At 42.0% G+C, this 27,044-nt stretch overlaps 1 protein-coding gene across 5 annotated transcripts in view; it reads left to right on the top strand.

The window, feature by feature from the left end:
* The window catches only part of tgfbr3 (transforming growth factor, beta receptor III), a 234,838-nt gene extending 208,590 nt beyond the window's left edge, over positions 1-26,248 (top strand). For all 5 annotated transcript variants that reach the window (XM_068036762.1, XM_068036763.1, XM_068036764.1 and 2 more), the window contains 3 exons: positions 4,063-4,104; positions 6,061-6,168; positions 23,251-26,248. In XM_068036762.1, the coding sequence (XP_067892863.1) occupies positions 4,063-4,104; positions 6,061-6,168; positions 23,251-23,369 (269 nt within the window). In that variant the 3' untranslated portion in view covers positions 23,370-26,248. The remainder of the gene's footprint in view (positions 1-4,062; positions 4,105-6,060; positions 6,169-23,250) is intronic.
* The last annotated feature ends 796 nt before the right edge of the window (positions 26,249-27,044 follow it).

The following is a 27,044-nucleotide window of genomic DNA, read 5'->3' as shown; positions in this document are numbered from 1 at the left end:
TGCCTAAACTAACACCTTCTGCACTTCCGGGGCCCATATCCCTCTATTCCCTTCCTATTCATATATTTGTCAAGATGTCTCTTAAACGTCGCTATCGTATCTGCTTCCACCACCTCCCCTGGCAGCAAGTTCCAGGCACTCACCACCCTCTGTGTAAAAAAAAAACTTGCCTCGCACATCCCCTCTAAACTTTGCCCCTCGCACCTTAAATCTATGTCCCCTAGTAACTGACTCTTCCACCCTGGGAAAAAGCTTCTGACTATCCACTCTGTCTATGCCGCTCATAACTTTGTAAACCTCTATCATGTCACCCCTCCTCCTCCGTCGTTCCAGTGAAAACAATCCGAGTTTTTCCAACCTCTCCTCATAGCTAATGCCCTCCAGACCAGGCAACATCCTGGTAAACCTCCTCTGTACCCTCTCCAAAGCCTCCACGTCCTTCTGGTAGTGTGGCGACCAGAATTGCACGCAATATTCTAAGTGTGGCCTAACTAAGGTTATGTACAGCTGCAACATGACTTGCCAATTTTTATACTCTATGCCCCGACCGATGAAGGCAAGCATGCCGTATGCCTTCTTGACTACCTTATGCACTTGCGTTGCCACTTTCAGTGACCTGTGGACCTGTACACCCAGATCTCTCTGCCTGTCAATACTCCTAAGGGTTCTGCCATTTACTGTATACTTCTCACCTGCATTAGACCTTCCAAATGCATTACCTCACATTTGTCCGGATTAAACTCCATCTGACAATGATAGTGGTTTTGAGGGAAGAGGGACGTGCCAGAGGAAAGGAAATTTACCAGTGTAGAGATTGCATTCTCCAATGTTAGCAATTGGTCCATTGGTTTATGGTGAATTATTAAGTCAAATTCCACTTTTATTATGAGATTAAAGATTTTGCAGGACTTTTACCAGTGTTTTGAATATTGTGTTCTGCGATTCTGTGCATTTTTCAGCCCTTTGTTCTAACTGATGAATGCTAAGTCAGATGAGGTGAGCATTGATGGGTCTGATGGTCTTTTCTAACACGTACAGCTTAATTTTGTGCAAGTTGTCGGCAAACATAGGCAAATAACCTAAACTGTCTCCACATACACTGCAGCAGGGAGAGTAGAACAATTTGGTTGGATTTTATTTTGGCGACGCTGGTCCCGCAACAGGCCGGAAGACAGGGGTGGTGACCTCACCTCGGCCCTTCATCAGACCCACAGCTGAATTCAACAGTAGGCAGGCAATTAACTGCCCGCTGTCGGAAATGCCATCCCCTTGAAGGGTCAAGATCCAGCCCAAAGAGCTGCTGGCCAATCAGAGGGCCAGTAGCTCAGCAGTCCCAGCAGCGCAACTGGGAGTAGTGGCCACGCCTGGTGCTGCAGACGATCTGGAGCAGCAGCCATGGAGGAGGCCCCAGAATACAGGTGATTGGAGTCAGGCTTGCTGGGCCATGCCGGCAGGCCCCAGTGAGAGGGGAACAGTTTCATTACTGAGGGACGGGGGTGGGGGGGGGCCTCCATTGGCCACAGAGTGGTTGAGTAGAAGGCCCCCACACCCACCCCACCCCGAGCTCACTAGGAGAAAACCTGGCGGTGTCTCCATGCAGGGGCAGGCCTCTCTGACTAAATGCCTGTGGAGGTGGGAGGCGGCTCTTAGAGGCCCTTAATGGCAAGCCACCCCACATCATTCTGTCTGCCCCACCCCACCTCCCAGCCTGTCTCCAAAGGCCAGATAAAATCCAGTCCTTTGAGTCTGGAGCTGGCAGAAGTACATTATTTGATTCTCTCTTCCTTTTGATGGCACGTAGAAATGGACAAACAAATGTGGTCTTGTTAGCATGACCCGCGTCCCAAGAATAAAATGAACCTTTGTACGCTCAACCTGCCTCCAACCAACTGGACACAGACTTGCACAGTTGTCTCTTGGTGATCACAATTTTTTGATGAAAGAAACAGAGGTGTGAAATAGGATTTGGCTGATGGGGGACATGACAGTTACTTCATTATTCTAATAACATTAAGGGAATTTCAGTAAGATAAATCATCCACCTTATTGTCTTTAGTTATTTCCGGCTCTTCTGTGGTTGAACTAATTTATGCTTTTAACATTAACTGCACCTATTTTAACACAATTGCTTATTTAATGCGTATAAACCATCCAGAGTGGCAAATTTGCCTTTGTACAAATTAAACGCTAATCAGTTTGTTATTTAGCTTAATATTTATTAACACGTAGAAGAAGGAGTGGAGAGGATTTTTCCACAAGAAAAATGATTGGCCTGTGGTGTTACCCCTCAGTGAAAATTCGACCATTTTGGTTTGCAGTGTCGATTTGTTTTTTCATTTACATTTGGACTTCATTAGTTTGTGGTGACATCGCATGCTTTTCTTAAAAGGACCAATGAAGTGAAGATTAATGGTTATAACTACATGGACATATGAATGTTATTGTGTAAATCTGTTCCATAAAAAAATAGTCATATGGATATCAAAGAGCAGTGGTTTTCAGTAAAGTCTGTGAAGACCCAGTTTTAAAGTAAAAAATCACTATGACCTGGGTCTTCGGTAGCAAAGTCATAAATTGTCTGCAGTTGGAAGCCCAATTACATCATTAGAGTGAACCAGTTTATTCCTTGCTTGGTTCCACTGTTACCTAGCTGAGCATAGCCAGAACATCTCTATCAATGGTTTCTCTTCCCACGCTCTATCGGAACCCCCAAGGGCCCATCCTTTTGACATTCTCTTCTTCTTCTTTGGCAATATCATCCACAGAAAAAGGATTAACTTCCAAATGTATGCTGACACCACCCGTTGTACCTCTTCACTACCTCTTTCAATACCTCCACTGCTTCTATGCTGTCAGACTGCTTGTCTGACATCCAGCCTTAGATGAGTCGTGCTTTGCTCTAAATAAGCACTGGGAAGAACAACACGACTGTCCTTTCCCCTCCACAAACTCCATAACCTTGCTGCCAACTCCACTCTCTAGCATCCTGAAGCTTACCATTCACGACCTCAGCTGAGCTTCTGACCCCCCATACCCTCTTTGGGGGTAACTTTAACCATAGCTGTGTGGTGGGACACTGACTGGATCAGATTGACCGCCCAGTTTTCAAAACTTTCCTGGCAAGCCTCCCATCCTCAACCCTCCTAAACTTCAGCTCATCCATAACTTTTCTGCACGAATCTTATCCTGCAATGTCCCATGAAGGCAATTCTGTAGCCCACAAAGTTTATTTTTTGTTAGCATACTGTTACAATGAAACACAAAGTGCATCATCTGGAATGAATAACCCCACCCCTTTATAAACAACATGTTTTCATAACACATGGACTTTGTTTATCCTTTGTTTTCTGAGTAAAACAAGCCATCCTTTCAATATGGAAAACATTTTGCTGAAGTACTTACTTATGTGTTTGTCCTATTCAGAGAGTAAAAAGGGGAAAGGAAGAGAGAAGTCCATCAAATGCACGTTACAGTCCTGTGATTATACAGTGTGCAAATATTTATAAATAAATGGTAGATTCCTGTGGTTTAGTTGAAAAATTAAATAGATTGGGAGAACATTGTGATCTCAGCAACTCAATTTAGTTAAACTCCCTTCCTGAAGGTGTAAGGTGTAAGATGCAACAGCATCTTAAACTAACCCTATCACTCAAATCCATCCATACACTATGCTGTGCACAAATGGTCAAATCAAGGGGAACAGAAATGCAATGTCTTGAAATGTAACTAACACTTATTGTTTACAGTACAGATGTGTTAAAAGTCCCTCACTCCCCACACTATTCTGCAATCACAAGGAAAAACAGGCAGCTTTTCTTCCAGGCATCTGTTGAAACCGCTCTAACTGTGCTTAAGCAATTACATGGAAATGTAGGAAAAATTCAGACCAAACCCAATGTGGCACAGTACATAAGTACACCAGCATGCTATGCCACTGAGTCACTTGTTCTTTACTCCTTCATAGAATTATATACTTTAATACTGTGTTATACCTCTTAGCTCATGAAAAGCAAATGTTTCGATTAATATTTCTATTGATATATTTATTTTTGTCCTTTTCAGTGAAACCTGACAGTCAGATTCCTGCAGAGATACCACGGCCTTGTAAGTTAGATGATTAAACGTTTTAGCTTTACAATCGATATGTTTATATGAATACGAGTTTTCTAGTGATTCAATTTGATTTGGTATGATTTGTAGTTTGCTGTCAAAAAATCCTTTTGTTAAATTATTTCTTTTGAATAAGTCCTGCGAATGTGAATTTGCACTGTAGTGACTGGTTTTATTTTAGGTGTAGCTTTTTCCAAAAAAATGATGTATAACATAGGAGAAGCAAGTTTGCAATTAAAAAAATATATTTTTGACATAATTTTATTGAATTAAATCAGTTCACTATACTTAGAAGCCAGGAAGCCCATCAAATTGATATTATATGGAGAAAAGTTAACTGCTAAAAGCTCCAGGCACTTTTTCAGGAACCTGTGTAATAAGATATCATCAATCTGTATTCCATTACAGAAGCCAGAAAATTACTTCTGAAACATGCATATTCTAAGTTACAAACTATTTTAACAAAGCAATATTTATATTTTTAAATGTACATAAATCAGCCATTTAAACACTTGTATATGTGATCTTTTAAAAATGATTTTACATGCAATGTTTGGTTAAGAAACTCAGTAACAGAGAATAAGTCCATGAATTTCATTCATTTTTTTCTTTTCTCTCTCACCTGTCCCCTCATCCCTGTATTCAGAAATACAAAACTTTCTTTTGTTTTTCTAAGTACAGTACCAGCCCAAATTCAAACCACAAACCTTTCTTGCCTATGCTCTGCTGCCAAGACTAGTTAATATTGTCAGCTGAGGTAATGGGAGGAATTTTAATTTGCTTGAGCAGGTGGGATTGGGTTGGGGTGGGGGGTTAAATGGGAAAAAATTCCGAGCCTGTCGGGAAGCTGGCTCAACCCCGCCGACTTCCAGGTTTTACCGAGGCAGGTTGAGGAACGGGCAGCCAATCCACTCCTAGGACGCGGTTTGGCATTTTAAATATGTTAATGAAGCCAGAAGCCTCAGATTTAATTTGCTTTACAAGTTGGGTTTCGTGGTCCTCTGGGAGGAGGTAAGTGCCTTAACTGCATTCCTTGTGAGCCAGTAGCCTCACCCACCATCAACACCCTGTATCTCCTATCCCGGAGTCAGGAATTTGACATTCCACACCTCTCCCCATCCCACCCCACCCCAACCTCTTCACCCCCAGTCAATCAGGCTAATTTCCAAAAGGGGAATATGTCAGCGACAGAAGACGCACACTGTGGAGTTAAAACGCCATAGCAGATTTCCAGGTTTTTTGTGTGCTTTTGAGACCCACCTGCGCACCCCACCCCCCTGTTCACAGCATGTTGGTAAGTAAAACTGTCCCCCAATATATTGGGTGAAGATCAAAGCATCAGCCCATTTTGACTGATTCAGGCTGACCAAAGGTTTTGTGCATGATAGATAATACAGAAAGAGTGGGGCAAATAACCTTAACTAGTCTTAATTACTGATTTGTTTGCCTTGAAATAGCAACCAGAACTGACCAAAGAAGACTTTTAAATAGTATAGTGATTCTGTGCTGAGTGGAATATGACATTCCTTGCTAAACTCAGCTTTTTAAACAAGTAGCAAAGTAATTCCTTTAATGCCCATAACTAGGTGAGATGGAATTATTATGGTCAAGAAAATAAGGCACAAATAATAAGCCAAACTGAACTAGATTTGCTGACCAAAGCAAACAGAAAAGCTTAATTCTCCATCTTCCCTGTAAGTCATCCAAGTGTTTGAAGATGATTGAAATATTCAGCACACTGCAAGAAAATTAAATCAAGGCTGGAAACAAGTTAATTGCGCAACAATTGACATATATATATTGCGTTAAACACTATATAAATTGCCATGGTAGCGCCCCCTCAAGTGACAATATCTTTTTGTTAAATGATAATCCTATCAGAAGATATCCTATTTTATTTTCTACACTGTATAAACATGCAAATCTGTATCATATGTTTTTATATTTCAGATATCATTTATGGTCTGGATACCCCAACAGTTGTGGGAATTGCATTTGCAGCATTTGTGATTGGTGCACTTCTGACTGGAGCTTTGTGGTACATTTATTCCCACACAGGTATGTATCTTGTCAAGTACTTTACTTACTTATAGCCTTGCAGCAGCTTCATCCGCTTGGATTGGGAAAGATTAATAGAAGCCTGCTGAGGTTAAAGTATTAATGAGCATGCAAATCACAGTTTTGATCCCTTTTTCTAAATTTGCAAAAATATATATTCATAGTTTGAATGAATCCAAATCATTGAGTAGAAAGTATATTGTTAGAATTTCTTGAATATGTAGAAATAAATAACTAAAGGAATAATTTAATATCAGGAAAAAGCCATAGCACATTAATAAAACCATTTAAGTTTTAAAATTGTTGAAGGTTGCCTGAAAATACAAGTAGTTTAATGTAGTGGGACTGTCAAAATCGAGTGGCGAATGAAGAGTAGGTAGGATGGACTGTATTATATAAGAATCATTGCCAGATGATAAACTTCTGTACATAGTATGGGGAAAATTGTTTAAATGATTTATGAAGTGAGATACTGGCCCATAGTTGAAGTCAAATGCTACTGCATAAAGTCTGCAAAAGAAATTAGACATGTTGACAATATGGTGAACCATATCGCTGTTAATTCATCTCTGTTTTAACCTGAAGCATTAGTCTAACTGCACCAATTCTACCAGCGCTTGTTGAGTTTTGTCAACTTAGTATTAAGCTATAGATTAATACCCACATAAACATGAAAAAGTTGGAAATAGGAAATTAAAATACAAAACAAACAGAGCTCTTGATTCTCACAAGATTGGCAGACATAAAACAGATGTATTACTAAATATTTCTAGTGTGAATATCTAAAGTAATATCAGGAATGGGATTTTTTTTATTGAATTTCAAAAGATTACATGGAAATGCATCAGTTCAGTGCAGCACTTAATCACATTACTGCAGAGACACTGGCCATCATTTTCCAGAATTCCTTAGATTCTGGAATGGTCCCATCAGATTGGAAGTTGGCAAATGTTACTCCGCTTTTCAAGAAAGGAGGTTGAGGCAAAACAGGGAACTATACGCCAGTTAGACTAACATCAGTTATTGGGAAGATGCTGGAAACTATTATTGAAGAAGTCTTAACTTGGAAAAGCATTGTATGATTAGAGCAAGTCAGCATGGTTTTAATAAAGGGAGATCCTGTTTGACAAATTTATTAGAGTTTTTTGAGGACGTAAATAGCAGGGTAGATAAAGGGGAACCATTAGATGTAGTAATACTGGATTTCCAAAAGGCATTCGATAAGGTGCTGCAGAAAAGACTAATAGGCAAGAAAAGGGCTCATAGTTTTGGGGGTATTATATTAGCGTGGATAGAGGGTTGGTTAACAGACAGGAAGCAGAGTGTGGGTATAAATGGGACATTTTCAAGTTGGTAGGCAGTGAATAGTGGGGTGCCGCAAGGATCAGTGCTGGGGCCTCAGCCATTTACACTCTATATTAATGACTTGGATGAAGAGATAGAGAGTAATCTATCTAAGTTTGCTGATGATACAAAGCTCGGTGGAAAGGTAAGCTGCGGGGAGGACGTAGAAAGGCTGCAAAGTGATATAGACAGGTTAAGTGAGTGGGCAACAAGATGGCAAATGGAGTATAATGTAGGGAAGTGTGAAGTTGTTCACTTTGGTCGTTAAAAATAGAAAAGCAGAGTATTTTTTTAAAAGGTGTGAAACTTGGGGTACTCGTACAAGGAACGCACAACGTTAACATGCAGGTGCAGCAGGCTATTGGTAGTGCTCCACCCAGCGGTCCATTTGCTTGCGTTGGTCAGTGATTGTGTCCCCTGATTTAGATTTGAGGGGGGCGATCTTCTTGATGGTTGGCCCAAAAACTCTCTTAATGCCATCATACATTCCTCTGATATTTCCAGTGTCAGAGGCCAGCTGAATATGACTGCATAGGTGTTGCCAGTAGTCATTTGCGCAGCGCCTGGCTGTTCTTTGTGCAGTGCTCTGGCTGCTTTAAGTGCTACGGATGTTAACTCGCTGGGCGCTTTCTTGTAGTTCAGCAGTGCAATGCGCTTAGCAGCTGTGACAGGTTCCAGCTCTTCAAAGTGAGATTGAAACCAGTCTGCATTCCTACCTAGAACTGTACTCCAGGGAAAATGTTGTCACTGAGACCGCCCTCAATGCAGCCCAGTCTCTGCCAGTCATGGATGAGCTGGACGTACAGCCAACAAAATCGGAACTCAGTGATGCCATTGATTCTCTCGCCAGCGGAAAAGCCCCTGGGAAGGACGGCATTACCCCTGAACTAATCAAGAATGCCAAGCCTGCTATACTTTCAGCACTGTACGAACTGCTTTGCCTGTGCTGGGACGAGGGAGCAGTACCACAGGACATGCGCGATGCCAAAATCATCACCCTCTATAAGAACAAGGATGACCGCGGTGACTGCAACAACTACCGTGGAATATCCCTGCTCAGCATAGTGGGGAAGGTCTTCGCTCGAGTCGCTTTCAACAGGGTCCAGAAGCTGGCTGAGCGTGTCTACCCTGAGGCACAGTGTGGCTTTCGAGCAGAGAGATCCACCATTGACATGCTGTTCTCCCTTCGCCAGCTGCAGGAGAAATGCCGTGAACAACAGATGCCCCTCTACATTGCTTTCATAGATCTCACCAAAGCCTTTGACCTCGTCAGCAGACGTGGTCTCTTCAGACTACTAGCAAAGATCGGATGTCCACCAAAGCTACTAAGTATCATCACCTCATTCCATGACAATATGAAAGGCACAATTCAGCATGGTGGCTCATCAGACCCCTTTCCTATCCTGAGTGGCGTGAAACAGGGCAGTGATCTCGCACCTACACTGTTTGGGATCTTCTTCTCCCTGCTGCTCTCACATGCGTTCAAGTCTTCAGAAGAAGGAATTTCCCTCCGCACAAGATCAGGTGGCAGGTTGTTCAACCTTGCCCATCTAAGAGCGAAGACCAAAGTACGGAAAGTCCTCATCAGGGAACTCCTCTTTGCTGACGATGCTGCATTAACATCTCACACTGAAGAGTGTCTGCAGAGACTCATGGACAGGATTGCGGCTGCCTGCACCGAATTTGGCCTAACCATCAGCCTCAAGAAAAGGACACATTGTACAGCGAGCACGTCACAGGTATCAGACCCACCGGCCGTCCATGTCTCCGCTTTAAAGACGTCTGCAAACGCAACATGAAGTCCTGTGACATTGATCACAAGTCGTGGGAGTCAGTTGCCAGCGATTGCTAGAGCTAGCGGACAGCCATAAGTGCGGGGCTAAAGTGTGGCGGGTCGAAGAGACTTAGCAGTTGGCAGGAAAAGAGACAGAAGCGCAAGGGGAGAGCTAACTGTGCAACAGCCCCGACAACCAATCTGTAGCACCTGTGGAAGAGTCTGTCACTCTAGAATTGGCCTTTATAGCCACTCCAGGCGCTGCTTCACAAACCGCTGACCACCTCCAGGCGAGACAAGGAGGCCAAAGAAGAAGAAGAGCAGGCTATTAGGAAGACAAATGGCATGTTGGACTTGCAAAAGGATTGGAGTACAGGAATAAAGAAGTCTTACTAAAATTGTACAGGGCTTTGGTGAGACCACACCTGGAACACTGTATGCAGTTTTGGTCTCCACATTTAAGGAAGGGTATACTTGTATTGGAGGCGGTGCAGCGAAGATTTACTAAATTGGTCCCTGTGATGAGGGGGTTGTCCTATGATGAGAGACTGAGTAAATTGGGCCTATATTCGCTGGAGTTTAGAAGAATGAGAGGCGATCTAATTGAGAGATACAAGATTCTGAAAGGGCTGGATAGGGAAGAAGCTGAGAGATTGTTCCCACTGGTCAGGGAATCTAGAACACGGGGACACAGTCTCAGGATAAGGGGTCAATCATTCAGGACTGAGATGAGGAGGAATTACTTCACTCAAAGGGTGTGAATCTTTGGAATTCTCTACCCCAGAGGGTTATGGATGCTCCATCATTGAATACATTTAAGACTGGGATAGATAGATTTTTGGTCTCGCAGGGAATCAAGGGATATGGGGAGTGGGCAGGAAAGTGGAATTGAAGCCCAAGATCAGCCTTGATCGTATTGAATGGCAGAGCAGGCTTGATGGGCCACATGGTCTATTTCTACTCCTGTTTCTTGTTTTCTTATATATTCATAGAATTCTTAAGCAAATCAAGTAATCTACCCAAACCACTTCAGTGGTAGAGGAATTGATGCTGATTTTTCACTCGTTCATGGTGGTACGAATCTGATTTCACAGACAAAATGACTTCCATTCCTAAGTTTTTCTTTACTGAAGCCAAACTTAAAAAAGTACGGTAGTAATTTTTTAAACTGTTCCCTTTTTCTATATATCAAAATTCATTATTACAAAGCATTGTACTTCTTTATTTTATTTATGAAGAGTCACAAGTAGAAACGTATCCGTACCTGTCTGACTTACACAGTCAAATAGTTCATAGGGGACTGGGCATTGCGTTAGGACAGTTTCTTTTGCCTTTGGGATTTGGGTTTGAACCCAGCTGATTGGGTTAAATTTTCAACTCTGATGGATGTAAGCTCTTTAATATCATACACTTTGTATCTAGTTTCTAGTGGGTGTAAGCCCACTGCACAAAACAGCATATAATTCAACCGTTAGCAATCTCATTTCACCAGTAGTCTGAGTGTGGTTTGAATAATAGAAAAATTCTCACTTGTATAATAGGAGGTAATTTCCTGAGTTTGAGGCATATATACACCGTGCTATGCTTTACGTGACTGGGAGTAAATGATATCCTGTTGGGTACCCAAAAGTTTCTATTGCTCAGCACTGATGTGCCCCACCTTGATGAGCATTAAAAAAAAAGAGCTCTTAAAAGAGTTAGGGGTGGGTGAAGAACAAAAAAGTACAGACAAGCCAACAGAAATTCAGCTCCTGTTGGCTGATTTGATGGCAGTTATGGAGAAGCCCCATGATATTGACATTCCCACCTGGTAGAACTATGGTGATAGATCATAGCAATAGAGATCTAAACTGTGGAAATATTAACACTATTTTGCCTCTCACAAACCAAATATAAATCCACGATTTTTTTTTTGTATTACTACAAGTTCCATTGGTGGACTGTACTCCCTTCTGAGCTGTGTAAGCTCTCTAGGAAATGGCAAGATCTGTATCATAAAAATGTTTCCAGTTTTAAGAGAGATCTTTCATAGTATTTGAATCCAACAGTGACTTACATTATTGCTCAGCAAGAAGTGTTAAGAAAAACAATTTTCAAGTACTTAGTATAGCTTATTCATTCTGTCACTGCATAATTTAGTTCCATTTTATATTTATAAGTACTCCATTGGTAAATATTTTTGAAGACTGGAGGCCCTATATTGACTTGAACAATTTTCTAAGCACATCTCTTCATAAAACTCACCAATTATTGGTGTGCTTTTATCTACAATCATTTTTGTTCAAAGTATAAGATGATAAAGTGTTCAAAATGGTGAAGGGTTTTGGTGAGGTAAATCAGGAAAAAGTAGTTCTATTGAATGCTGTGATAACAGTTGATGAGCGTAAATTTACAATCAACACCAAAAGAACAAAACAAGAGGTTAGGAGAATTATTTTTATTACACTGAGCTTTGTTAGGAATGCCAGTTGTATAAGCAAAATCTGCCTTCCGTGTTGTTTCAGTCGCTGTGAGGCAACTATGGAGTGACCTCTCCATGGCGCATGCCTGGGCAAATTTATGGAGGTTGAGAGTTGCCCAGTCGTCAAAACCCCCCTCTCGGCCTTTCTGGTGGGGTCCAAAGGAGTGCAGGACACGATGTTTGGCACCAGTATGGCTGCAGGAACTGCCGGAAACATGCCAAAGGTGACACATGACCGCCTACGGGGTTCCGCTCCGGATTTTCTGTTAGGGTTTACTCCCTTAGCCTTAGCTGTTACAGGGTGTTACGACCAGGTAAGAAAGGTGTCTAGGGGTCTCTTTCAGCCTTCACCTGGTCTTATTGGAACAGGGTTTTGTTTTTAAACACACTGGTGTTTTGAGCTCCCCCTTCGTAAATTCCTGTTCACCACTTTCCAATCATAAGGCAAAGAATTGAGCACCAACTGGCCTTCTTAGGTTTCAAGAAGAAAAGTGAAATTTATTAAAACTTAAACTACAGATACACACTGTGCCTCACACCAGCATGCATATGTGATACGCACATGCAAATAGAGACAGAAAAGAGCGGAAGAAAAAATAAAGTAGAGAGGTTTGAGGCAATATCAAAGAATTTCTTGTTACAGTGCTTTGAGCTCACTGTAGTCCTTTTGTAGGTGGTCTTGCTTTTCGTTGGGGCCCGGTATTCTTCTTAAACCTTGTTCACTGTAGGAGACTTTTCTTTCTTGGGGTTCATGTGTCTTCAATGGGTCTTCAGTTCCCTGAGAAAGCGATGGGAGCAGACAGGAGAGAGATGTTCTCAGTCCAGGAGTAAAGAGCTTTGAGTTTTAAAACTCTGTGGCAAGTTCAAATTCAAAAAACCCAACAGCCAGTTAGTCACGTGACTAAACTGGTCTAACCACGTCTTCTGTGTATTGGGGAGGCAGGAACTGGTTCCTTTACTCCAGCACTGTCTGCTACATGCTAAAAGGTCTTTCTGGCGAGGGGCCTGGCAATTCTTTGTGATAGGCCTTCTTTTCTTCCCAGCAACAATTGTAAGTTTTAATGTTCATGAGGCGAAATAATGTGTACCTCATTCTTGGCAGGTAGGGGCCTGCATGACACCTCCACACCCAGGGGAATGAAATGCGATTTGAAAAGGAAACGGCACATTTTATGAAAAGGTTTGAGAGAAATATAAGATACAGAAAGAAAAACCATGCATTTCTCTCATTCATTTCCATTCATTCATCAATCTTAAAGCCTATTAAAGTTGTCTTTTGTGGGTGCCAGTGCTGCTTTAATTGCCCCTTTTTGGCATCCCAGTTCGCATGTGGTTCTTTGGGGAAACTTTTCTTCAGTTTGCCCATTGCCATGACTGCCTAGGGTCTTTGTTCCTGTTGAGGTCATTTTTTTTTTCCAGGAGAGTTAGTAGTGTGCCGGTCTATCCTGAATTCTCTGAGTTATGCAAGACTTTTGACTTCAGGGGATGGGTGATTCCTTTTTCTCTGACTGTGGGGGAGGATTCTTTGTTAATCTCCCCTTTGTTCTTTGGGACACTTCTTCCTGCAGGTGTTGAAAATTGACTGCACTCTCCTGTGGCACTTCGACTAGGTGAGGCATTACCCTCACTGTTTCTGTTCCCCCTAGAGGTCTCTCTTTGTCTCTGCACGTTCCTGTAAATGCTGTTAGCAACTCTGGTGGGGTGATTCTAGAGTCTGCATTTACATAGGAGGATGTGGGGTCTAATATTTCACATTTTTCGGGGTTGGCTGACCGGACAGTAGGAGTTTCCATCCAGGATTCTTCCTGGACGTCCATTAACCTGCCCTCTTGGTCACTTTTTCCCCTTCTCTTTCTAAACTTTTGCCAGCCATGTGCTTGCCTGTCCCCTTTTGTTATCGACAAGGGTCCCTTACACTTCACCAGCCCTCGGTTGGAGGGTCCTCCTATCACCGGTACAGGACTTAGGGGTGTAGATTTCACTGTAGGTTGGGGTTTCCTCCTCAACCTGGCACATGTGGCAACTCCTGCAATACTCCACCACATCTTTGCGGAGTTTTGCTTAGACAAACTGCTGTCTTTTGCGGGCTTTGGTCTTCCGTATACCGGCACGTACAGCCACTGTAGTCTCGTGGGCCCTTTTCAATATTTCTCCCCAATACCTCTATGGCACCACTATCTGGTGAACTACTGTCCATTCCTTGCCCTCAGGTCTGTGAGGAGAACTCCATTTCCTAATCAGTGCCTCATTCTTTAAACAGTAACAGTCAGGGACTCCCTCAGCTTCACTTTCTGACCGGGCAACCTGTGCTAACTCTCGCAATACTGGGTCGGCTCACTGAGCCTCAGCTGGGGAAAATCCATTCAATTCATTCCCTGGATCTCCTAACTTTCCAAAGAAAGTCTTGGCCAGGCAGGTAGACCTCATGGTCATTTGCCTGAAGTGGCAATGCAGTTTTCTCTAGAGGAGCTGGTTTGATCATGGCCTGACCCACTACACATTCAGGGAAACTGCAGGGAACCGTCTCTTGCCACAGCCTGTCTCTCTGACCTCCTGTGGTCTCTCTTTCACTACTGGAGGGGCTACCACCTTCACCCCTGCTAGATCATTACCTAGGAGCAGGTCAACCCTGTCCACAGGCAAACTAGGGATAATTCCTATGGTCACCGGTCCCGAAACTAGATTGCACTCCAGGTATACAGGTACAGGCATACACTGCCCTCCAATACCATTCACCACCATTTTGGTGTTCACTCCACTCTCTGGGGGAAAGGTCAGGCCTTTTTCCACTAAGAGGGATCTAGTGGCCCCTGTGTCCCTGAGAATCACTATGGCCTTGCTTGCCCCACTCAAGGGATATGGGGTTACTTTCCCTTCAGACAAAAGCCCTGATAACCTTCAGGAATCCTATTAACCTTTCCTGCACTAGCTGTAGCAAGCTTCCTAGGTTGCACTCTCACTGCTGTTAAAGCCACAGCTTGTTCTGCTGTGCTTTGCATCAGGTCCCTGTCTTAGCTGAGCGGGTGTGCCCTGACTAACCCCGTTAGTTTCCAGCAGTCAGCTTTTAAATGCCCTGCTTTATTATAATGGAAGCACACAGGTCTCCGGGTCTCACTCTTGCTCGCAGCACCTTCCTTTTTGGCTGGAGGAGGGCCCCCTGTGTCTCTTGCTTTCCTTTCTCTCCCAGGACTGCCTGGGTGGATACCACCTTCCCACCCTTCGTCCTTTTCGGATTTGTGGGGATGATTTTGAAAGATTCTCCCCTGGGAAACCAACTTATAAATTAAAGCAAACTCATCTGCCAGAACGGCCACTTGCCGGGCTTCCTGAACCCGCTGCTCCTCTACATGGGTCTTCATTGAGAATGGAAGAGAGTTTTTAAATTCCTTTATCAGAATTTCTTCTCTGAGAGTCTCAGAGCAGAGCTGTATTTTTAGAGCCCTCCAACACTGGTCAAAAGCCAGCTACTTACTTCTTTCAAACTCTGGATAAGTTTGATTAACTTGCTTTTTGAGGGTTCTAAACTTTTGGTGGTAGGCTTCGGCTACTAATTCATACGCCTAGAGGATAGCATTTTTGGTTCGTTCATAATTTGATAAACTCTCATCGGGCAACAAGGAATAAACCTCATGTGCTTTTCCAGTTAGCTTGCTTTGTAGTAAAAGAGACCTGGTCTCAGCTGGCCATTTTAGCTGCCTTGCCAGTTTCTCAAAGGACACAAAAAACTCTTCCACATCTTCCTCATTGAATTTTGGAATTAATTGAGCGAGTTTTAGCATTTTTGTATCCAGCCCTGAATTCTGCTAATCCATATTGGCCATGCTGTCACTGGGGTTACTCTGGTGCCCCTTAGTTAACTCAAGTCACCTCATGGGCTTTTGCAGTTAGCTTGCTTTGTAGTAAAAGAGACCAGGTCTCAGTTGGCCATTTTAGCTGCCTTGCCAGTTTCTCAAAGGACACAAAAAACGCATCCACATCTTCTTCATTGAATTTTGGAATTAATTGAGCGAGTTTTAGCATTTTTGTACCCAGCCCTGAATTCTGCTAATCCATATTGGCCATGCTGTCACTGGGGTTACTCTGTCGCCCCTTAGTTAACTCAAGTCACCTCAACTCTCTTTGCATTCTTTCTGGAATATTCTTTCTCTCTTTCTCTCTCGTGTCTTTCTGCTTCTTCACGTTCCTTCTGGAAACTTCTCTCTTTCTCCCTCGCTCTTTCCTCAAATTCAAGTTTCCCCTGTTCCATTTGTATCTTTGTCAACAATACCCTGTCGGATTCTGCTTCTAACACTGCTTCTGCTTCTTCAGATTCAAGGGAAAAATGGTGGGCCACTAGCCTTAGGAGTTCAGACTTCCTAGCCTTGCCACGTACAGTGATCCCACACTGCTCAGCCATTTTTCTTAACTCCTCCATAGACAGTGCTTTTAACTTATCCCAAGTTACTTCACCCTGGTTTGGAGAGCTGCTAGCTTCAGTTGCAGACATGTCAGTATTCAGTCACACAACCACAAGAAAACCTGTATTAATCTTGCTCTTTTTTGATTGGGAACAATTTGGCTTCCTACTTCCAATTTCTCTTGTTTGTCTGTGGGTAAAATTCTGGACGTTAGCACCCAAATTTCTGTTACGACCAGGTGAGAAAGATGTCGAGGGGTCTTTTTCAGCCTTCACCTGGTCTTATTGTAACTGGGTTTTGTTTTTAAACACACTGGTGTTTTGAGCTCCCACTTCGTGAATTCTTGTTCACCACTTTCCAATTACAAGGCAAAGAAATAAGCACAAACAGGCCTTCTTAAGTTTAAAGAAGAAAAGTGAAATTTATTAAAATTTAAACTCTAATTCGGTTAACGCCTACGGATACATGCCGTACCCCACGCTAGCAAGCATACGCGATACGCACATGCAAATAGAGACAGCAAAGAGCAGAAGAAAAAATAAAAGTAGAGAAGCTTGAGGCAATATTAGAAGAGTTTCTTGTTACTGCGCTTCGAGCTCGCTGGAGTCCTTTTGTAGGTAATCTTGCTTTTCATTGGGGCCCAGTATTCTTCTTAAACCTTGTTCACTGTAGGAGACTTTTCTCTCTTGGGGTTCATGTGTCTTCAATGGGGCTTCAGTTCAGTGAGAAAGAGATGGGAGCAGACAGAACAAAGAACAGTACAGCACAGGAACAGGCCATTCGGCCCTCCAAGCCTGCGCCGATCTTGATGCCTGCCTAAACTAAAACCTTCTGCACTTCCAGGGACCGTAACCCTCTATTCCCATCCTATTCATGTATTTGTCAAGATGCCTCTTAAACGTCGCTATCGTACCTGCTTCCACCACCTCCCGCGGCAGCAAGTTCCAGGCACTCACCACCCTCTGTGTAAAGAACTTGCCTCGCACATCCCCTCTAAACGTTGCCCCTCGCACCTTAAACCTATGTCCCCTAGTAACTGACTCTTCCACCCTGGGAAAAAGCTTCTGACTATCCACTCTGTCCATGCCGCTCATAACTTTGTAAACCTCTATCATGTCGCCCCTCCACCTCCGTCGTTCCAGTGAAAACAATCCGAGTTTATCCAACCTCTCCTCATAGCTAATACCCTCCAGACCAGGCAACATCCTGGTAAACCTCTTCTGTACCCTCTCCAAAGCCTCCACATCCTTCTGGTAATGTGGTGACCAGAATTGCACGCAGTATTCTAAGTGTGGCCTAACTAAAGTTCTGTACAGCTGCAGCATGACTTGCCAATTTTTATACTCTATGCGCCGACCGATGAAGGCAAGCATGCCGTATGCCTTCTTGACTACCTTATCCACCTGCGTTGCCATTTTCAGTGACCTGTGGACCTGTACACCCAGATCTGTCTGCCTGTCAATACTCCTAAGGGTTCTGCCATTTACTGTATGCTTTCCACCTGCATTAGACCTTCCAAAATGCATTACCTCACATTTGTCCGGATTAAACTCCATCTGCCATTTCTCCGCCCAAGTCTCCAACCGATCTATATCCTGCTGTATCCTCTGACAATCCTCATCACTATCCGCAACTCCACCAACCTTTGTGTCGTCCGCAAACTTACTAATCAGACCAGCTACATTTTCCTCCAAATCATTTATTTATACTACAAAGAGCAAAGGTCCCAGCACTGATCCCTGCGGAACACCACTAGTCACATCCCTCCATTCAGAAAAGCACCCTTCCACTGCTACCCTCTGTCTTCTATGACCGAGCCAGTTCTGTATCCATCTTGCCAGCTCACCTCTGATCCCGTGTGACTTCACCTTTTGTACCAGTCTGCCATGAGGGACCTTGCCAAAGGCTTTACTGAAGTCCATATAGACAACATCCACTGCCCTTCCTTCATCAATCCTCTTCGTCACTTCCTCAAAAAACTCAATCAAGTTAGTGAGACATGACCTCCCCTTCACAAAACCATGCTGCCTCTCACTAATAAGTTCGTTTGTTTCCAAATGGGAGTAAATCCTGTCCCGAAGAATCCTCTCTAATAGTTTCCCTACCACTGACGTAAGGCTCACCGGCCTATAATTTCCTGGATTATCCTTGCCACCCTTCTTAAGCAAAGGAACAACATTGGCTATTCTCCAGTCCTTTGGAACCTCACCTGTAGCCAATGAGGATACAAAGATTTCTGTCAAGGTCCCAGCAATTTCTTCCCTTGCCTCCCTCAGTATTCTGGGGTAGATCCCATCAGGCCCTGGGGACATATCTACCTTAATGCTTTGCAAGACGCCCAAAAGCTCCTCCTTTTTGATAACGACATGACCGAGACTATCTACACTCCCTTCCCTAGACAGGAGAGAGATGTTCTCAGTCAGGAGTAAAGAGCTTTCTGAGTTTTATAACTCTGTGGCAAGTTCAAATTCAAAAAACCCAACAGCCAGTTAGTCACATGACAAAACTGGTCTGACCACGTCTTCTGTGTATTGGGAGGCAGGGACCTGGTTCCTTTGTTCCAACACTGTCTGCTAGAATGCTAAAAGGTCTTTCCGGCGAGGGGCCTGGCAATTCCTTGTGATAGGCCCTCTTTTCTTTCCAGCAACAATTTTAAGTATTAAGGTTCACGTGGCGAAATAATGTGTACCTCATTCTTGACCAGCGGGGGCCTGCATGACTAGGGGAAAATCAAAATTTTAAAGCTATGGGAAAAGACTGGAGGAATGGAGTAAGTAGATCACAGTGAGTTGAATGGCTGCCTCCCATGCTGTAAAGTTCTAAGATTCAAGAATATTTCATTCAGTTGCTTAATGTGTTGCACATAAGTAAGCCATTGCTTTAGGAAGTTAGTGAAGCGATAATTAGGTATTCATCCCTGTTTTTATTTGTAGGATATGGGTGTCACTGGCTAGGCCAGCATTTATTGCCCATCCCTAATTGCTCTTGAACTTAGTGGTTTGCTCAGCCATACTGAATGGCTTGATAGGCCATTTTAAGAGTCATTGCTGTGGGTCTGGAGTCACATGTAGGCCAGACCAGGTAAGGGCAGCAGATTTCCTTCCCTAAGGGACATTCATGAACCAGATGGGATTTTACAACAATCAACAGTGGTTTCATGGAGACTAGCTTTTAACTCCAGATTTATTAGCCTGTGGTGGGATTTGAACCCATGTCCCCAGAGCATTAGCCTGGACTCTGGATTACTAGTCTAGTAACATTACGCCACTGCCTCCCCCATTCTAAGATATCGTTTTCACCACATCATTAAAGTGAAACGGTTGGGTAAGAATGGTTGTGTCTCTGTACTGTAGATTCTGTTCATTTGCTCTTACTTCCCAGTGCCTGGAGTTAGGCTTGTTTTGGTATTGATGAATTTGCTATATTCATTTCCTGAGGAAAGGTTGAGTATTTGATTATCTACATGGAAGGAAGTTGATTTTGTTTTATTTCTGAACTATCCAAGGCCCTGTGAATAGTACAAAAAATGGCCAATTGTCTCTTGTGTACCAGTTCAAGGTGCAGCTGGTAAAACTGGATCTCTAACTTAAAAATGAATGGATGAAGGAGCTAGGAAGCCTCATAACAATAGGGGCAATCAATTAATTCAATAGTGTTCCTTTGTACAAGATACGTGCACAAGTCCGTATTTGTCAAGGATGACTGGAAACAATGAACTGTTCGTTAATTTGTATTCAGGGAAATGATCAAGCAGCTGGCAGGTCACATTGTTGACATTGCTGTGCAAGTCCACATTCTGCTTAGAGCATACAACAAAACTAAGTTACTTGTTAAAAAGTTATGAACTGTGGCATCTCTCTTGACACTAATTTCACAAAACAGCTGTGCAACTGTAGGTCAGAAATATTTCTTAAGTTATAGAGAACAGTCAGGCTTGTATAAACCTGCACCAGAGGAAAAATATTTGTTTCCCTGAAAAAGAGAATGACGATAGCTAGTTATCACTTTCACTTACTTGCAAAGCTCAAAGTACTGGAGGCTGGAAATAGCAAAATATTCCACTGTAATGCAGTTGTACTGAACATAGCCCATTGCCTTTTAAACATCCATTGAAATTCAGCAAAAGATACAACAGCTGTCTGAATTACTATTATTCAGCCCTGGAGGTGGAAACTCAGTTCACTGTCGTTGAGTATAACTCATTGAGTGCATATTATTCCACTTAATTCATGTTTTCCTCCATCTCTCTGTGCGTGTTATGAATTATGACCAAAGATCCAGATGTGTTCATCTCAAAAATGTGAACAACTTGCACCTAAATCTTTAAGATTAGTGTTCAGCTTCCTGCATTACTTGGAACCTCATTTGTGAAATGCTTCCGATTCATTGGGCTGGATTTTAAGAAGCCCTCGACATCATGATCCATGGCAGGGGGTGGGTGGGGGCCTGAAGATGGCTCCGGATGAGGCCCAGCACGGACCTCATCGACGGCAGGACCCAGCCCAATCCTCCTGGCGGCGACAAGGCTCCGGGGTGGCTCCCCCACCCGCACCGCTGGGTGGCAGGAACACAATTTAAATCTGCAAATCAATAAAATTAAAAATTTAAATACAATTACCTGAGATCTTGAGGGTCCGCCACGATCTTCAGTGCGGCGGCCAGCACTCCCGTGCCTTCAAATTCCCATCCAGGGAAACGAGGGGCCACACTGGTGGGGAGGGGGGAGGAGGTAGGTTTATCAGTGTGGGGTGGGTGAATGGGTCAAATACACATAATTTGTGTAGGGGATGGTGGGAAGGGTTGAACCTTAAACTTTGTGCAGTTTGGTGAGGAAGGTCAGATGTAAAAGGTATGTGTTTTGGGGGGAAAGGGCAAATAGTTATTATAATCGTTATTGGGAGGGCTGTGGGAAAGGGGCATAAGAAATTATTTATTTAGTTTTGGGGGATCTTTCTTTAAAATTTTAAATATGCCAGCAGGGCTGGCTGCCCTTTAAGAATGCACCAGTGCCTGTGCACTGGCTGCTGACGCCATTTCTGGCAACGGACAGCCTGTCCCCACCACGTGATTGAGGCGGGCCACCCTGGCTATTGAAATGAGCCGCGCACTTAAGATCGCGGCAGCTCTTTGGCTTGCAGCTCATGGGCTGCCATTTTTTGGCGAGCTCTTAAAATCCAGCCCATTATATTAGCGTAAGATAGCAAATATCTGTTTCATGCCTATTATCTGCATCTACCTTCAGGTTTTGGTGTTAATTTGTCCCTACATATGTGTTTTTTTTCCCCCTGTGATAATTGTTAGCACTGGTTATTCATCATTCGCTAGTGGAAGAAAATATTGATTAAATCCTTGAAAAATTGTAGACTATCAAATTTTTCAACATGCCCTGATTAAAATAAACTAACAAAGCAAACTCAAATCATATTGAAGCAGATGGAAAAATATCAGTTAGATTTCCTGGACAGGGAATTGTAATATATAAGCATATGCCTCAGTCAGATACTGACAAAACAAAAGCAGTTTACTGCTGGCAGCTGGATTTGTTTCAGTTTAAAAGTGTGCAGATTATTTTTAAAGGCTCTCACTGGTCTGTACACCCCACCATGTTCGGTCTGCTAACCAGGCTTTTCCAAAGTTGATCTCGACTTTTAATAGAATGGTTCGTAAATATATATTCCTGCAGTTTATTGCTGTTTTTGGAGACATTCTAGTAGCACTCAGTTATTTTCATATATTGAGATGCAGACTCTGAATTTATCCCTTATTGAATGGTGAACTGATTCTTACAGTTATATGGCTGGATTTTGTTGAGGTCCCAACATCGGGATCTGTGGTGGGGGTGGCCGTACTGGCAGTGGCTGCCATGGAGCCCAATGCCGGGCATGCCAGGCCCGATCTTCCTGACAACAGCGAGGCTCTATGGTGGTTCCCTTGCTGCTCAGCAACGGGACCTGACTTTGAATATGTAAATTAAGAAAATGAATACTTTTAAATAAAATTGCCAGTGATCTTTCGGGTCAGTGACCCTTCATCGGAACAGTGATCTTACCTGCTGCCCAGTAACTTCCGAGCAGCAGCCGGCACTCACGCGCCTTCACTTTCCCGTCCAGGTAAAGCTGGCACCACCGAGTTGGGGAATGGAGGTACTTAGGATTTTCAGTGTCGTGATGGGGAGGGTTACGGGGTCAAATGTACATTAATACTGTAGCGGAGGGGGCAGAGGGGTGACCTGTGCACTTTGAACAGTTTGGTGCGGGTGTAGGTCAAATCTTGCATGGAAGTCTTTGGATGGGGGGAGAGGACAACTATTATCTGTAAGTGTTATTGGGGGGGAAGGGGCAATATTTTTTTATTTGCAGTATACTGGCAGGGGTATGGTTTTAAATATTTAAATTTAGCGGCAGGTCTGGCTGCCTTTCAAAAATGGCACCAGTGTCTGCACACAGGCCCAACCAGCGTATTATCTTTAGTCACTGCAAGGTAGTTCATGGCGGCGTGCGGGCTATCATTTTTCCACCCGCCACCAGAGAATAAAATTCAGCCCAAAGAGTCCAGTTAAGTCCTGAAAGCCATTTTTCCTCCTAACTATTTGCATAATGTGGCTCTGGAAATGGTTAACTGTGGAATTAAGTTACCAATCTGGGCTAACAGCGGGAGACCGTGGCCTGTTATGATTTTCGCATGAATCTGTGACGAATTATTTATTTTTTACTTGGCAGTGAGTTTCAGAACAAAGAGGCCTTGAAAGGGGAGTCTGATTAAACAAAAGCACCTCTACTAATGGGATGGGAAAAAAGAGCATCATGGCTTTTGATAACTATGTCCATTTAGAAATTTTTAATACTGTGAAGTATTGGCTGGTACTGCAGAGGAAGGAATTATATACAGGAGATGATTATGAACATAAAGCATTAAACTTTATATCTCACATACTAACCATTAATGAACTAATCTTGCTATGCATAATGATGATCCTTTTCAAGAAAAGAGATTTTACTTCTGTTCACTTGTTAATTGTCCCACAGATGCATGGCTAAATCTATCGAGAGTCTTTGCATCTATTTGGTGAATTAGTCAACAAATTGACAATTGTTTATCTTCTGCAGGTGAAACAGCTGGGAGGCAGCAAGTCCCCACATCTCCTCCAGCATCAGAAAACAGCAGCACTGCTCACAGCATTGGCAGCACACAAAGCACGCCCTGTTCAAGCAGCAGTACAGCCTAACCCTAAGGGAAATAGCTGTGAGGAAATGGAGTACAGAGGCAAAGTTCAAAGTGACTAATTGTTGATGTTAGTATCCTGAAGATAAAAGGAAGATCTTCAGTTGCCTTTGAAAGCTGAGATGTATTTCTAAGGCAAGAATTCATCTAAGTTGCTTTATACTTTAGGCAAACTGACTTTTCTCAAGCGCATAACACTATATGTGACAAAACTACTAATTACCCTGAGTTGGGAACTTGCTAACCATTTATGGGTTCCTTATGTGAAATTTGTGCCAGATATTTTTTTCAGTGCTGCTTTATTTCTAGAATGCAGCTATTTAATTTTTTCTGGATTTTATGTAAACACCAGCAACTTGCTGAGTGTCGAAATGACAATACCATGTATTAATTAGCAGAAGACAAAAACATAATCCCCGATAACAGAAACAAACCACACAAAGCGCAAACCTATATGAGTTAAACAGATTCCAGAGAAACATTGTAAATGTACCATATATGAAAAAACCTATGAGTCCCCTATTATAATATTCTGCTAACCATGACACCAGATTTCCAGGAAAATTAACAGATTAGTTAAGGAAATCTTGTTTTGAAGGAAATTGATCTAAAATTAAGAATGTAGACTAAACCAAACTTTCTGCTGTTTTTCTCAAATGACTTGGGACAGGTATTTTTTGAAGAAATAAATTGATTATTTTTCAAGTATCTGGCAGCAGTTAATATTTTAAGACACAAGCGGGACATTTTAAACACACTCTGAATTCCTTTCCTGGCTTTATTTGTATGTATTTTTAAAAGCAGGTGTGACTGTTGAAGTTGTCCCATATCATGAATGTCCAATTTTGTGCAACTCAGCAAACTGTGTTCTTCACGGTACTGATTATTGCATACTGTACAGTTGAATGTATTTTACATCATGAATTAATAATGTATTCCTTGTATATAAACATTTATAGAACTCTCCAGAGCAGAGTACAGAGTATTTTAGTAACATATAAGCTATATTTTTTATTGTATTCTGAATTTCTGTGTAAGTGTTCTAAGGGGATAATCAGTGATCCCATGCAACCGGTGGGGAGCTAAGCTCAAAGTGAGTTCTGGTGGGATAATCTATGCCAGCTACGACATTGTAGCCCGATCTCTGACCTGCACTCCCTTTTGAAGGTGGTTTTCCCACTAGGACTCAGGATTGCTGAATTTACCCTTTATTGTTAAAGTTACATAAATTAAATTCATTTTATATAAATGTGTATTAATTTTGCTAACTGTGAATTTTTCATTGAATTTTATAATGTAATTTTTCCTACTTTGCTACCAGCTTTTTACTCATTCCCCTCAGAAATTCTGTTCGGGTAATAGACGTTGATTTGTTTAACCAGAGACAGTCCTATTGAAAGTAATTGGGAAGGCCCACTTATATATTTTGATAAGATACTAAGGTCATATTTTAACTTTAGTTCTGACAACTGTTGACAGCTGAAGATATTGTACTAAATATGTGCACTTTTTTCAAGGCTGGTAACTGTCTGAAGTACTTTAGAAGTAGATCTGATTCCAAAGATGATTTTTTAAAAAGTACCAACAAAATTGTTGATTAAAATTAGTAAAATCTATTGTGCACACAATCATTTGTGGATGTAATGACACTGAAAAAATCAAGTGACAAAGTGACCAACGTATTTCACTAAAGCAGAGACACAGATTGCTATTAAAAAAACTAATTTTTATTCCCTTATTCAGTACATTTCTGAGAAAAGTGTCTATGAATAAACAATTTAGCACTTTAATTCTCTTTTCTTTCCACACACCAGGGCAATTTCACAATTTGCTAATTTTCTAAAAAGTCTATATTAAACCCATGCTAGCAAGTTGAATAAAGGGTGTAAAGAATGTAGTAACACCATTAATATATTTCTCTTGCTTATTTTCTCTAAAATCACAAAATAAAGTAGCCCCTGGCATGTCCTACTGACTAGTTTTTAAAATGACATTTTTTGATGGCTTGATGTTAGGTGGTGATTACAGTTAGCATTTTTCAGGCAGCTGCCACTGTGATATTATTTTGCTTTCTCATCTGTTTTCCAAATTAGCTGGAAACATACCCTACAAGGATATTTTTCTCTTTTCATGATAGAAATTTAAAATGTTTAGGAGTTAGGCTGACTGCCTCAAAGGGGATGACTTTATGCCTTCTATTTGATGCTTTCAAAGTGTGTGTTAGCCTACTTTTAAGGTGCATGTAAAATCTTTTGTGTAATAGAATTATATACATATATATATATAAAAATACATTTTGCCCTTACAACATAATGATGCATAAAGAACATCATTGAATGTAATGCCCTACAACACCTTTTTGTCTTTGCTTTCTCACTTTCCCATTGGCTCAAGGATTCTAGTGATTCTAACCGTTGTGTTGGAAGGATTTCTGAAACAATCGGTAGCAGTTGGATTACTTTAAACATTATGGTAGGTTCATTCTGATGAATAAGTGTGACCGTTGGCAGCTCTGTACTTCTGAATTTCAGAGGGTATATACCTTCTGTAACTTTGGATGTTTGTATAATATATTACTGTTGGAGAAACAATTCAATTAAGATTGTAAATTTTCTGTTCTTAATACTTTGTTCGGCTTTATCTTTAAAATATATCTACCTCACTGTTTTACTAAAGGAACAAAGCCTGTACTGCTGGTTGTACTATTTGACTTTTGTAAGTAATAGCAGGTGGTGTCTGTGCCTGCTTAAAAGGCCTGTGTTCTGTTCATGTCTATTTTTCATGTGCAGTTGTAAAGGGATTTGTTGTAAATGTTTAAAAACGTAGGATCTTTTATCATGCTATATAATTGTGTAAAATAAAGGTGTATATCAATTAATAGAATATGCAAATTGTTTTTATTAAATAAACAAAATACTAGATACAAGAAAAGTAAAAATTAAAAGACCCAAAACAATGAATTTGTGTATTGCCATTTCCCAGCACAATGGTTGCAATTTCACTCGATACACAAGCTGTCCCCCAGAACCACAGGATACATATGGATGGGAACGGCCATTTGGCCCATCTTAGTTCTTCCATCCAGAAAGCTCTACAGTCCCCCATTATATTATCCAACTGTTCCTTAAATGATTCCAAGATTGTTGCCTCCACTATCCTACCTGTGAATCCAATCCAAGTAGTGATACCTTCTGTGGAGAATTTCTTGGCATTTAGTTTGAATAATAGATTATATTAATGTAGTATCATGCAAAACAGAATAAGGAGAGAAATAAGAACAGCTAATTGATCTTAGTTATCCTCTATTTAGGGGCTGTACAAAACCATGTTATATCAGGAAGTTTCAGTATGGTTAGGTGCATGCTTATGCCCATGATTCCTTCATCATTAAATTGGCAGCACCATTGTAAAAAGAGCTTCTCCACAGGAAGGAAGTAAAACTGGAAGAGAGAGTCCCTGTGAGTTACTCTCAAGCACCTTCCAACAGATGGTCACAGTGTATTGGCAGAGGGCTGGAAGCAAGTTTCCGTCCTGCCTCCTCAGTGTGGAATGCAACACATTGTAAAGAGCCCACAAGGAGAATGGGGAATAAAATAGCACAGTATTTTAGCAATGTTATGTATGGCTTCCTTGTTAATGGAGGAGTCATAAAACGTCTAGAAGTGAAAGGCTAGCATAT

The sequence above is a fragment of the Heterodontus francisci genome, chromosome 8, assembly GCF_036365525.1.
Source record: "Heterodontus francisci isolate sHetFra1 chromosome 8, sHetFra1.hap1, whole genome shotgun sequence".
Taxonomy (NCBI): Eukaryota; Metazoa; Chordata; class Chondrichthyes; order Heterodontiformes; family Heterodontidae; genus Heterodontus; species Heterodontus francisci.
This window is presented reverse-complemented; position numbering and strand designations above follow the sequence as displayed.